Raw genomic sequence first — 14,335 nt, 5'->3', positions numbered from 1 at the left:
CCTCCTGCTTTGTTTTTATTTCTGAGTAATGTTTTGGTTATTCAAGGTTTTTTCTGATTCCATATAAAACAAAGTATTATTTTTTCAAGATCTTTAAAGTATGACAATGGAGTTTTAATAGGGATTGCATTAAAATAGTATATTGCTTTGGGTAGTATGGACATTTTAACAATGTTGATTCTTCCCAGCCATGAGCATGGTATGTTTTTCCATTTGTTAACATTTTCAGCTATTTCTTTTCTTAGAGTTTCATAGTTCTCTTTATAGAGATCTTTCACATCCTTTGTTAGATAAACTCCCAAATATTTCATCTTCTTTGGCACTACTGTGAATGGAATAGAGTCCTTAAGTGTTTTTTCAACTTGACTATTGTTGGTATATATAAAGGCTACCAATTTATGAATGTTGATTTTGTAACCTGAGACGCTGCTGTATTTATTCCTTGATCACTTCTAAGAGTTTTGGAGTAGAATCCCTGGTGTTTTCCAGATGTACAATCATATCTTCTGCGAAGAGCGAAAGTTTGATCTCTTCTGACCCTATATGGATACCCTTGATCACCTTTTCTTCCCTAATTGCAATAACTAAAACTTTCATTACAATGTTAAAGAGTGGTGGAGACAATGGGCAGCCTTGTCTGGTTCCGGATCTGAGTGGAAATGATTTCAATTTAACTCTAGTCAATATGATATTGGCTGTGGGTTTGCTATAGATGGCCTCTATCAGTTTAAGAAATGTCCCTTGTATACCAATTTTCTTAAGTGTTCTGATCATGAAGGGATGCTGGATAATCAAAAGCTTTTTCTGCATCAATTAAGATAATCATATGGTCTTTGTTTTTAATGTGTTTATGTGCTGAATTATGCTTATAGATTTACGTATATTGAACCAGCCTTGAGACCCTGGGATAAAACCGAATTGGTCATGATGTATAATTTGTTTGATGTGTTGCTGGATTCTGTTTGTTAGGATCTTGTTGAATATTTTTGCATCTATATTCATTAGTGATATTGGTCTATAATTTTCTTTTCTTGTTGGGTCTTTTCCTGGTTTGGGGATGAGGGTGATGTTTGCTTCATAGAACGTGTTGGGTAGTCTTCCATCTTTTTCTACATTTTGGAACAGGTTGAGTAATATAGGTACTACTTTCTCTTTAAAGGTTTGGTAGAATTCTGATGTGAAGCCATCTGGTCCCAGGCTTTTCTTTTTATGGAGATTTTGTATGGTTGATGCTATTTCAGAACTTGATATTGGCCTGTTCAACATTTCCACTTGATTCTGGCTAAGTCTTAGAAGGTGACGTGCTTCCAAGTATTGGTCAATTTCCTTTAGATTTTCATATTTCTGAGAATAAAGTTTCTTGTAATATTCATTAAGGATTTTTTTGAATTTCTGAGGAGTCTGTTGTTATTTCGTTTTGTCGTTTCTGATTGATGAGATTACAGATTTTACTCTTTTTTTCTTGGTTGGGTTAGCTAAAAGTTTGTCTATTTTATTGACTTTTTCAAAAAACCCAACTTTTTGATTTATTGATCTATTGTATAATTCTTTTGTTTTCAATTTCATTTAATTCTGTTCTAATTTTGGTTATTTTTTTTTTCTTCTACTGGGTTTGTGGTTGGAATGTTCTTCCTTTTTCAGTGGCTTGAGATGTCCCATTAAGTTGTTAACTTCCTCTCTTTCTGTTCTCTTGAGGAAGGCTTGCAGTGCTATAAATTTCCCTCTTAGGACTGCCTTTGTTGTATCCAGAGGTTCTGTTAATTTGTATCTTCATTGTCATTTTCTTCCAAAAATTTGTCAGTTTCCTTCTTAATCTCAACTCTGACCCAGCTATCATTCAGTATAAGGTTATTTAAATTCCATGTTTTTGTATGAGTATGCAGATTCCTGTTGTTACTGAGTTCAACTTTTATTCCATGGTGGTCCGCGAAGATGAAAGGAATAATTTCTATTCCTTTAAATTTACTGATGTTAGACTTGTGACCTAAGATGTGATCAATTTTGGAGTATGTTCCGTGGGCTGATGAGAAGTATGTGTATTCAGTTTTGTTGGGATGAAATGTTCTGTAGATGTCTGCTTAATCCAAATGTTGGATGGTTGGGTTTAAATCTAAAAGTTCTTTGCTCAGCTTCTTATTGGAGGATCGATCCAACACTGCCAAAGTAGTGTTGAAATCTTTGACTACTATGGAGCTGGAGGAAATCAAGTTGCTCATGTCTGTTAGAGTTTCTCTTATAAATTGAGGCTCATTCTGGTTGGGTGCATAAATATTAATAATTGAAATCTCATCATATTGAGTATTATCCTTAACAACTATGAAGTGACCATTCTTATCCTTCCTTACTTTTGTTGGTTTAAAGCAGGCGTCCTCAAACTGCAGCCCGCAGGCCACATGAGGCGGTGTGAATTGTATTTGTTCCCATTTTGTTTTTTACTTCAAAATAAGATATGTGCAGTGTACATAGGAATTTGTTAATAGTTTTTTTTTTTTTAAACTATAGTCCGACCCTCCAACGGTCTGAGGGACAGTGAATTGACCCCTTGTTTAAAAAGTTTGAGGACGCCTGGTTTAAAGCCTATTGTATCTGCAAATAGAATTGCAACACCTGCTTTTTTCTGATTACCATTTGCCTGAAATATGGACGACCATCCTTTCACCCTGAGTCTGTATTTATCTTTTAAGGTAAGATGTGACTCTTGTATGCAGCAAATATCTGGCCTGAGTTTTTGTATCCAGTCAGCTAAGCTGTGCCTCTTTAGAGCACCGTTTAAGCTGTTCACATTAATGCAGAATATCGATAAGTCTGGTAAAATTTTGGGTATCGAGTTTTTCGAAAGTCCAGTGGACATTTTTAATTCTTTCGCCACTGTGGAAGTTGGAGTTTGATCAAAAATTTCTGAGTGAGTTTACTTTTGTGGTAGAGGATTGGGCAGGTCATTATGGAGAATAGGTCTGAGAATATCCTGAAAAGCTGGTTTGGTTATGGCAAATTTCTTCAACATGTGAATGTCATTAAAGTATTTAATTTCTTTATCATAAATGAAACTCTTTTTAGCTGAATACAGGATCTGGGGTTGAAAGTTATTTTGCTTTAGGAGATTAAAAAGTCGGTGACCAATCTCTTCTGGCTTGAAAAGTTTCAGCAGAGAGATCTGCAGTCATTCTAATATTTTTCCCTTTGTAGGCAATGGATTTCTTACATCTGTCAGCTTTCAGAATTTTCTCCTTCATGTTAACTTTAGTGAAGTTAATTATGATATGCCTGGGGGATGTCTTATTTGGATTGAGTCTTGCTGGGGTTCTGAAACTGTCTGCTATCTGAATTTCAGAATCAGTTGGCATGTCTGGAAAATTCTCTTTCATAATTTCATGGAGAAAGGCCTCTGTGCCTTGCGAGGCCACTCCATTATTTTCAGGGATTCCAATGAGGTGGATATTAGCCTTCTTCGAATTATCACAGAGCTCTCTGGGAGAATGATCCATTTTTGCTCTCCATTTCTCTTCCTCTTTGAGAGTTTGGGAGCGTTCAAAGGCTTTGTCTTCAATGTCAGAAATCTTTTCTTCTGCTTGCTCCACTTTGTTACTGAGGGATTCTACTGTATTTTTCAGATCTTTGAGGGCTGCAAATTCTTGCTTCAGTGCATCACAATCTTTGGTGGTTTTATCTTGAAATTTATTAAATCCTTGAGACAACTTTTGAATTTTTCCTTGAATTTCTAATTCTGACTTTTGAATTGCTCCTCAAATTTCTAATTCCAAATTTTCCTCCATTCTATTAATCTTATTTGCAATCCAAATTCTGAATTCGATTTCTGACATCTCGGCCAGCTGTTTATGAATGGGATCTTCATTTACATCTGCCATATCTTTTTTTGTGGGGGTTTGATCTATTCTGGTTATTCATGTTGCCAGAGTTTTTCTGCTGATTCCACCCCATGATTATCTTACACCGTTTGATTTTTTTTCCCTGGAGCTTTGTCAAGGACCCATGCAGTGCTATGGCCTGAGAAACTGGGGACCTGTTTCGTGTGGTTGGGCTAAGTGGTTCTGTCTTATTTTCAGCTGGTCTGTGTTCGACCCTAGTGAAACAGTTATTCTGGGTTGAAGTCTCATCTGTGGAGAAATACCAGCAATTAAGTCACCCCGTCCCCCACAGGCAAGAATTGGAAAAAGAAAATTAAACCTCCCTACAACCACACACCCAGGGCACCAAATGAATAGTCCTCGGGCGATAGGCTCAGTTCAAGGGCCCAGATTAATTGTCTCGGTAAGCACCTGTCTCAGGTGGGAGAGTTTAAAAGGTCTGTGGCAACTGGATCGCATGGGTCTGGTGACAACTGAGATATGACTTGGTCCTGTGCTCCGTGAAGTCAGGAGGACCCACCCAGCAAATAGATTAGTCTGGGAAGGTTGATGCTGCCTTCCCCACATTGCACTTCTGTCACACCCAGTCACTGATAGTCCCGCAGGGCTGTGACCCAGTTGCCTCTAGTGAACAGATACTCTAGGGGTTTATACCTGCCTGAATCACAAGGAAATCTATATCTTCTCAGCCAGGCCGCTGCGCTCTGCCTCTGTCCAGCAGGAGGAGGTGAGGCCTTTCAACCTCGAGTGCTCATCGCTTCTCGGCCTTTTGGCTAAGATCAAGTGTAGTATCAACCTCGGGTGCTTGATGGAGGCTGGGCGGTGTTCACTCAGTTGCAGTCCGACCTGTGATTGATGTTACTGACAGAACAGAACAGAATATCTTTGCGGGAATTTTTTTCTGTCCCTACTAAATTACCCTGCAGAAGAGAAGCTGTTTTGAGTTCACAGAGCCAGTGCCTCAGGCCCTGTCTTTGCTCCTGCAGGTTTGTATTCGGTTAGCTGTCAGTTCTAGCCTCCTGCCTTCCTTTGTCTATAGGCTGACGATCCCCTGAGGGCTGGGTGCGTCTTAGGCTCAGTAAAGCAGTCCTCTGGATCAGCCCTTCCCTGGGAATTTCCTGGCTCTGCGCGTGCGTTTTCTAGTCCCCATGCTCCACCCAGGCTGGTACCACCTCAGGTAAACCCTTTACTCATGGGGCCTGCATTTCAGTCCCAGATCTGTTCTGCAGTGGTTGCCACCTGAGAAGATGTCCGGCCTCCTCTGGTTACCCAGGGAGACAGGGGTGTGGGTTCGGAATATCTGGGAGTGAGCCCTATTGTTGCCGAAAATGGCTACTGCTCTGCACCCTGGAACCGGTGTGATTCCCTCTCAGCCAACCGTCCTCTCCTCTCTCCAGTGCCGCAGAATCAGCACTGTCCAGCTGCAGTCTAGGCCCTGTTCACACCCCTTGAGAAATTACCCAGGAACCTGGACTCCTGGGAGACAGGCCTCCAGACATCAGAGTGAGAGTGGAGGAGAGTGCTGGGAGCTCAGAATTGCAGGTAGAGAATATATACAGTTTTATACAGTTGTATGCCTGGCAGGAGAACACCGTGGCACCCTAGTAGGGGAGGTAGGTCCAGTTTTTAGAGGGTCTCTCCCATGGAGTGTAGTGGGAGGACCTTTGAACTCTGCTCGTTTGTTTGTGGGGCACTCTGAGCCGTTCTCATGGGTGAGGGGACTCCCGTCCGCTTGGTGATGGATTTTGTACCTTTTATTTGTATCCTTGGGGTTGCAGCTCGCCTCAGCAGGGTTGATGTGCGTTCTTCAACCTTCTCTCTTGATGCAGCTCTAATCCACCAGGTTACTTGCTAAATTTCTGTCCTTTAACTCTTCTTCTGGACTGGAGCCTCTGTGGAAAGCTGGCGTCAGTCAGCCATCTTGTCTCTGCCCCCCGAGGCCAGGGTTCGAGACCAGACTGGGACATAGTGAGACCCTGTGTCTACAAAAAAATTTTACACGTTAGCCAGGCATGGTGGCATGCATCTGTAGTCCTACATACTTAGGAGGCTGAATGGGAGGATTTTTTGGGCCCAGGAGTTCAAGGCTGCACTGAGCTATGAGCCAACTTGTGTGACAGAGGGACACCCTGTCTCTTAAAGAAAGAAAAAAAGTTCTGGTCTCGTGACATAGCTCCATAATCCTAGCACTTTGGGATGCGAGGCATGTGAGGTCAAGAGTTCAAGGCCAGCCTGAGCAAGAGCAAGACTCCATGGCTACAAAAATAGAAAAAATTAGCTGGACATTGTATGGGGCATCTATGGTCCCACCTACTCAGGAAGCTAAGGCGGAAAGATCACTGGAGTCCAGGAGTTCGAGGTTGCAGTGGGCAATGACGATGCCACTGCACTCTAGCCTGGGCAACAGAGCAAGACTCTATCTCAAAACAAACAAGCAAAGAAGCAAGCAAACAAACAAAGGAGATTTGTGGAGTAGAGATAGAAGGGATCAGAAAGTGAAGAGGAAGCAATACATGGCCCACCCAAGACCCAAACATCCACCTTTCTGCTTTGTGTGGTTTATTTCCAGGGTAAACCTTGGGCTTTCTGATGCTTTTCATAAAAATTCCCCCCTTATAAGAAGGTGCATAAGCACAATAGCGCCTCCAAAGTAGCTGGGACTATAGGTGCCCACCCCAACACCCAGCTATTTTTTGGTTGCAGTTGTTTAGCTGGCTTGGGTCGGGTTTGAACTTGCCATCCTCGGTGTATGTGGATGGCGACGTCACCACTACGAGTGCTGAGTCAACAGAGATTAATTTCAGCTGATGTGTCATTATGCAGTGAATATCTTTGTGGAAAAAGTAAAATTTTATTTCAAACTCTTTCCATCTAACAAAAAATTTTTTTTTCTTTGAGATAGTCTACATTACCTTGTGTAGAGTGCTGTGGTATCATCATAGCTCACAACAACCTCAAACTCTTGGCCTCAGGCAATCCTCTTGCCTCAGCCTCCTGAGTAGCTTGGACAACAGGTGCCTGCTACAAAGCCCAGCTAGTTTTTCTATTTTTAGTAGAGCTCCGCTCTCACTCAAGCTGGTCTCAAACTTCTGAGCTCAAGGAGTCCACTCGCCTCAGGCTCCCAAAGTGCCAGGATTATAAGCATGAGCCACTGTTCCTGGCCACAACAAAAATTTTGATGAATGGCTTTTCTGATGTTTCAAGTTCCATGAGATGGCCGTGAAAGAGCTGGCATGTTAAGGAAACCCAGGGTTTGGCAAAGCTGGCTAATCTCTGGCAGTGTGGGTTAACTATCCTTTATTTTGCAAGGTTGGGTTTTTGTGTCCTTCCCCTGGTTTTCTTAAAGTATTACATAAATGAACATTGGGAGTGGTCTAGGCTTCTCTTTGTTTGTACTGAGGCATTTGCCAGTCTAAGGATAGAGTATCGTGGAGATGATTCCCAAGGTTATTAACTGATGATTCTTTGAAGAAAGTTATACCTGCTCCTAGCCTTCCTTTGCAGACGGCTGCTGTGCTTCCTGCTAGGAGGAGGACACTTTCACTCTTTCTGGATGTCTTTTGCCTTTTCTCATTTAGACTTTTCTCTAGTCTAAATTTCTAAGAGCCTAAGAACCCAACCTGAAGATTAATTTACTTCGAGATTGATGCAACTTTAAATGTCATTAATTCTCCGAATCCCAAGTGCAGATCCTCTTCTTTTTTCCTTCCCCAAAGTAGTTCATTGTCCTAATTATGTTAATGGAGAAAAGACAATCCTTATTGATGCCTCAGTAAGTCTGGATGTCATCAGTCTACACAGCTGGGCCATCACTCACCCTCTCGGAGGCAGACAGCCCAATTAGTGCTCACTACTCTTGGCTCTGTGTCCCCAGTGTTCCCCGCCCAAGAAACGGATGATTAAGTGACTTATTTGCAAACAGACCAAAAAAGGGAAGGAGGGGAGATTGTATGAGAGAAAGACATCAGACTAGACTCAGAAATGTATGTTAATACAAAGTATGACATCTTATCCAGAGTGGCGAGGCCTGGTTTTGAAGTTAATCTAGTATTCTGCCCAAGCACCTGTGAGACACACCAACAGGAGATGAGACAGGAAATAGCAATTCCACCCCATGACCCATTTCGCTCCATCCCTCCAGGTAATCTACCTTTTTTTCCAGCTCTAACAAAGCCACAACATAATTTCAAAGTATAGAATACGTACCTAGTAGGTTGAATTTGATGTTGGCTAAGAGCCTATATTCCCTGAGTTTGTAATTTCAGGAGGGTTGTCTTTGAAAATTGATATGATCTCAGGCATTGTATCCCCAGTAGAGCTTTTCTTGTTTTTCCTTCAATTTTTCATCTTGGACATTTTCCAATCTACAGTAAAGTTGCAAAAATAGTACAGTAGACTTCCATGTATTCTTTACCGTTATTGGCCGATTGTTAATATTTTGGGCATTGCGTTTCTACTCTTCTTCTCTCTCTGCCAACCTCTTTCCTTCCCCTGCCTCCTTCCCTTCCTTTATCCAGCTCTCAATCTCTCCTCCCTCCCTCTGTAACCCCACACATACATATGCCTATATATGTATCTGTTTATTTTTTGATGGACTATTTTAGAACATATTGCAGATATCATGCCAGTTCTCCCCTAACCCTTCAATGAGTATGTCCTAAGAACAAGGATGTTCTCCTATATTGTCACACTTGGGAAATTTAACACTGAGGCAATACTGTTTCATATATAGCTCATGGTGAAAATTTCCCAAAGTGTCCCAGTCATGTGTGCTTTATAGCTGTTTTTTTAAAACTCCGTGATCCAGTGCAGACTATGTCACACTTGGTTATCATCATGTCTCCTATAGTCTAGAAAATACTCCCTCCTTTTTTTTTTTTCCTTTCATGGCAGTGATACTGATTTGTTTGCTTTTTTCCCAGAATGCTCCTCAGTCTGGGTTTGTCAGTTTACTTTCCCCTCACATTTAAGAGTTAGGGTAGACGATCTGGGCAGTAATAACACAGAGATGATGCTGAGCAGAGCCTTTTCTTTTCCCTTTGGTGAAGAGAAGATGGAGGGACCCCCACACAGGGCAGTGGTAGTCCATCTGGCTCCTGGAGGCCTCCCCAACCCATTGTTTAGTCCCCACGCTATCTCAGGAGATCTGATGTTGGGTGGGACAGACTAGGTTTGAATCCACTCATTCCTAGACATTTAGTGAGCTTTTCGATGCAGCAGGCTCTGTGGTTCCTTACCCCAGAAAACATTCCTGAAATAAGTTAGGTCTTGCCTAAGCTGCCTTCAACATGCTGCCAGCCCAGCAGTTCCTTGATATGTATCTGAATGTTCTGATGTTCCTTGATAGAAGCAGCAACTGAAAACTTGGCCTGAAGCAGACTGAGTAATTAGGGGTGTGGTGAAAGAGAACCCGTGCTCAAAATATGGGGAAATCATTGACAACACGTCAAAAAGAAATGAAGGTGTCACCTCTCATGGGTAATTCATCTATTTGTCTAGTTTCATGCTAGATCCTAGGGACTCTGGTATGGGGAGTAACAGAGGTAGCATCTGAAGGCCATTCCAAGCCAGAATGTTAAATTCTCAATTTTGTTAAGTTATAGCTGAAATAAAGACTAGGAAATCACTATTGATTTGGATAGTTTTTTTTTTTTTTTTTTTTTTTGATACAGAGTCTCTGTATGTCATCCTTGGTAGAGTGCTGTGGCGTCACAGCTCCAAGCAACCTCCAACTCTTGGGCTTATACAATTCTCTTGCCTCAGCCTCCCAAGTAGCTGGGACTACAGGAACCTGCCACAAGGCCTGGCTGTTTTTTTGGTGCAGTTGTCATTGTTGATTTTAGCTGGCCCAGGCTGGGTTCGAAACCGCCTGCCTCACTGTATGTGGCCAGTGCCCTATCCATTGACCTATGGGCCCCGACCTGATTTGGATAGTTTTACTTTAAATAATATTTTTTTCTTCCTGTGTATTATAAAGACAAAGCAGGAAAATATTCAGAAAGAACTTTAAAAAATTACTCAGTCTGTCCTCCAGAGCGGCACGTTAACATTTTGAGTCTTTTAATGATACTTGGATGGTGCTACGTGTTCAGTTTCTACTGAACTTCTTTTCTACTTAGCACGGGTACATTTTCCTCTGACATCATTTTCAAATGAATGATAGAAAAGCATTAAAAAGTATCTAGCAAACTTCACCTTCCTCGTGGCCTGGCTTTTTTGGGCTTCCTCTGGAAACTCTGTACTTTGGTGCGCTGTCTGCCTTTCTCTTTCTCTCTAGACGTTGATTTCAGTCCATTTAGTCCAGCCAGTCCAACAGTGATTTCCTAGTCTTGATTTTAGCTGTAACTAAACGGACTGAAATAGACGTCAGTAACAGAATACCTGAGACTAGGTAGTTTATAAAGAACAGATATTTATTGAGCTCACAATCTGCATGCTGGGGAGTTCAAGAGATGGTGCCACATACAGCTGGGAGTAGAGAAATAGAAAATCAAACTGGCAAATCCAGAGATCAGGAGCTGAGAGGGGAAGCAGGAGAGTCTAGGAAGCCAAACTTGCTTCTACAGCAGCTGCTCTTTCGGTAACTAATGCATCCCTGAGAACATAAGAATTCCCTCACTCCTGAGGGAGGCCATTCATCTATTTATGATGGATCTGCCCCTGTAACCCAAAGACCTCCCTCTAGGCCCCACTTCCCAACATCACCATCTTGAGCATCAAATTCAACATGGGTTTTGGAGGGGACAGACTCTGACCATTGCAGGATGTCTTCTCCCTTCCCTTGTATCCACGTCATTTGTAGGGAAGGATCTTAAACACTGAAGTGGAGTCTGGTTTACAGGTCCATCAGCCTCTGTGGTATTTGTAGTCAGTGATCAAATGTCCTCACGGGAACTAGGGACGAAATGCACATAAGGAGAGAACATAAACCAGCCACATGACCTTGGTCAACTCATTTGAACCTGCAGCAGAGTTTCCTACCCTCACGTTGGGGTGTCAAAGAGGAGCAGAAGATGTGGCCGGCACACCAGGCTCAAAATCAGGTGAATCCACACTGGGAGAAATAATATGAGATGTTCCAGGTTAAAGTCTTGCAGCTAAGTGGGCAAAATATTAAGAACCAATAAATAAGTTATTTTAAATTCACTCTAGGGGAGTGAGAAATGGACTTTCTTTCTTTCTTTTTTTTTTTTGAAGTTTTTGGCCAGGGCTGGGTTTGAACTCACCACCTCCGATATATGGGGCCAGTGCCCTACTCCTTGAGCCACAGGTGCCGCCCCAGGATTTTCTTTCCATATAACAGTGATAGTCGTGAGTTACTTGCTTTCAAGATTCAGAATGTCCTCCTTTTATTTTAAGCAACCTAATCATAGCATGATGAGCAGTGGGGATTGTGGAGCCCTGTAGTGACTGCCTGGATCTACTTTGGATCAGTGATGAGTCTCTATGCCAACACCGACAGAGTTATCTGGATCTTGACTTATTTCCAGTCATTGGGCCAGTGACAAACCTGGGGGGGAGCCCCTGTAGCAGTCCTTTAGCAGAAGATTCTGTTGGTTAAGCATCACTCTACTTTGCAATTTCTGCTGGTTTCTTTTGGCCCAGCCTTGTTGACCAGCCTCCACAGATGGAATCCCCTTGGGGTCTCCAGGGCAGCTCCGTGGACATTTGCCTTCTGGTTGGCCTGCTTTCTGGATCCCTGGGCAGGGCTCTTTCTACAGTCCTCTGCTGCCTCGACCATGTTGGAGTTTATACGCCATTTTTCTTTTTTTCCAAGAGTTTCTTATATTACATGATTCCAAATTATACGCCATTTTTCTAACAGATCTCCCCCCAGACACCCTTGTTGGTGGCACCAACCAACCCCAGTGTTCATATTTGTGAGAATATGCTGAGTGTCTTTTCTGGTCATGGCTGAAGGCAGGAAGACTATGGAAAAGCCCTTCCAAGCTATTTTCTGAAAGGACAGATGTAAGGAGAGTGATGGCAGTGGACACAGAGATGGAGACCACAGTTTTAGCCCATACAAGCAAAGAAGAAAATCACCCCAGCCGTCTTACCCACAGAGCTGGGCTGTCATCAATTCCACGGCCAATTCTCATTTGTTTGATGTTGTTTCCCCTGCATTGTCATTTGTGTACAAATCAAAAGAAACTATTCCCTGGCTTGAGCTGTTAGGGATTTGCTAGACAGGGGTTGCAGCCTTCCCTTTTCCCTTTCAGCTTCTCACATGATCACAGGGATCCCTGTCTGACTTTGTGCTCCCCCGGTGCAGGTGGTACTTCCCACATTTATTCTGGAGAAGCGATCTTTGCTGGAGATGTATGCAGACTTCATGGCCCACCCAGACTTGCTGCTGGCCATCACCGCGGGGGCCACGCCAGAGGAGAGAGTCATTTGCTTTGTGGAATATTATCTCACAGCCTTCCATGAGGGTCGCAAGGGGGCTCTGGCCAAGAAGCCTTATAACCCCATCATTGGTGAGACATTTCACTGTTCCTGGGAAGTTCCCAAGGACAAGGTCAGGCCTAAGAGGACTGCTGCCTCTTCATCTGCCAGTGACCACGAATGCCTGGTAGTGGATGACTCTTCCAAAGGCTACAAGCTGAGGTTTGTGGCGGAGCAGGTATCCCACCACCCTCCCATCTCCTGCTTCTACTGTGAGTGCAAGGAGAGAAGACTGTGTGTCAGCACTCACGTGTGGACCAAGAGCAAGTTTATGGGCATGTCCGTGGGCGTCTCCATGATAGGCGAAGGTAAGCCCTGCCCATGTGGAGGCTCTTACACAGTGATCTTTGTATGGCCGATGAGTGACTGATCATTTTGTGTGTGGAATTTTTTGCTTTTAACTTGTTTTAGAATTGGAATTGGGGGTGGATAGGAAGGAGGGTGCATTTGTGTTTTGGGAACCAGGCCTGGTCTTTTCCCAGTGGATACAGCTATTTGCCCGACAGCTACCTGCTGGGATCTCACATGCTGTGTCTACACACACCTTGCAGATACTTTTTACTTTCAGCTTTGCATGAATATTAGAATTGGCTCCCAATCTGTGAAAACATATTTTTATTCATTCTCACCAGCGTCTGGCTCACAGACAATGAGAGTAATAGTGTTTCCTATTCAAAATCTGCTCATAAAAATTCCCAAGGCAAATCTTTTGACTCTATGCTAGAAATTCTTAAGCAAGAACGCAGTATAATCACACCACTGGTGGATTACACGTTCCTATTTTGGCAAATAGCTGTGAATGAAGTTTATTCATTGTTTGGAGAAACCTGAATAATCCTTGTTAAATTCAAGCATCTGTGTTAGTGGTGCCTCAACTCTTTTGAGTCACAAATCTCTGAGACTTTAAGGCTGTGACTCTTTTTACAGGGTGGGGACAATCTAACATAAAGTTTGGCTTTCAGTTTCGGGGAGTATGTGGCTCTCTGAAATTCCCTTCAAACACTGTGAGATAAGAAGACCTTTCATTCACTTAGCATACTTTTATTCAGAACCTATGAAATGCTGGACATTGTCTTAGGAGCTATGGCTACTCGAGTAAACAAAACAGATAAAAATCTGTCCTAAGTTCTGCTGTACTTCTGTCTGCTGCGGAATGAAATAAGTAAATAAAATCAATTATGTGAAAAGTTGGAGGATGATAAATGCTGTAGAGAAATACACATAAAGTTGGGAAGAGGCCTGGGAGTGCTAGGGAGAGTGTGGTTGAGGTCTCAGTGGGGCAGCCCTCCCTGAGAAGGGGGCATTTGAGCAAAGACTCGATGTGGGCAGCAGGGCCGAGCCTTGTGGACTCAGGGAACAGTGTGCGGGCAGAATGAACAAAGCAGAGGCCCAGGGGCAGGATGTCCCTAACATAGCAGGGGAGATGGGAAGTGCATGTGGCTGGAGCAGGGTGGACAGGGCTGGGGGTCAGGTCTGAGCAGTGACCATAGCCAGATCACGTAAGCCCTCGTGGGCCATTGCAGGGATGCTGGCTCTTACACTGAGGGAACCAAGAGACCACTGAGGATTTTGAGCCAAGGAGTTCTAGGCTCTGACTTGTAGTGCAGCAAAATTGCTCCAGCTGCCTGTTGAAAACACACCCTAAATGGGGGTGGGGGGCAACAGTGGGAGCAAGGAAGCCAGTGAGGAGGTATAAGAACAATCTAGGCAGGAGGACCAGGCGGAAATGGTGGAGGAAGTGAAACGTAGTGAGAGTCTGCTCGTGTTCTGAAGTAGAGAGAGCCAAGACGATTTGCCTCTGGATGGGCTATGAGTTGTGAGAGAAAGGGGTCACCAAGTTTTTGTCCTGAAAGGGTGGAAGGATGGACTAGCTAAGAACTCCCCACCATGGAGTTCACCAAGGGTAGATTTATCAGTTTGTGAAGGAGGCCAGGGACTCATCTGTCACCAGGCTAACCTCAGGCCGCCTAGATTTAGTCCTTTTTCAGAATCCAGATGGGGGTGAGCTGAATGTTTGGGGG

At 43.3% G+C, this 14,335-nt stretch overlaps 1 protein-coding gene across 3 annotated transcripts in view; it reads left to right on the top strand.

Moving 5' to 3' along the window:
• OSBPL10 (oxysterol binding protein like 10) overlaps positions 1-14,335 on the top strand; it is a 351,945-nt gene that overhangs the window by 316,566 nt on the left and 21,044 nt on the right. For all 3 annotated transcript variants that reach the window (XM_053600064.1, XM_053600063.1, XM_053600065.1), the window contains one exon: positions 12,142-12,622. In XM_053600064.1, coding sequence (XP_053456039.1) covers positions 12,142-12,622 — 481 coding nt within the window. The remainder of the gene's footprint in view (positions 1-12,141; positions 12,623-14,335) is intronic.

This window comes from Nycticebus coucang, chromosome 8 (assembly GCF_027406575.1).
Source record: "Nycticebus coucang isolate mNycCou1 chromosome 8, mNycCou1.pri, whole genome shotgun sequence".
Lineage (NCBI taxonomy): Eukaryota > Metazoa > Chordata > Mammalia > Primates > Lorisidae > Nycticebus > Nycticebus coucang.
The sequence above is the reverse complement of the archived record's forward strand: the minus strand, read 5'-3'. Positions and strand labels throughout refer to the sequence as shown.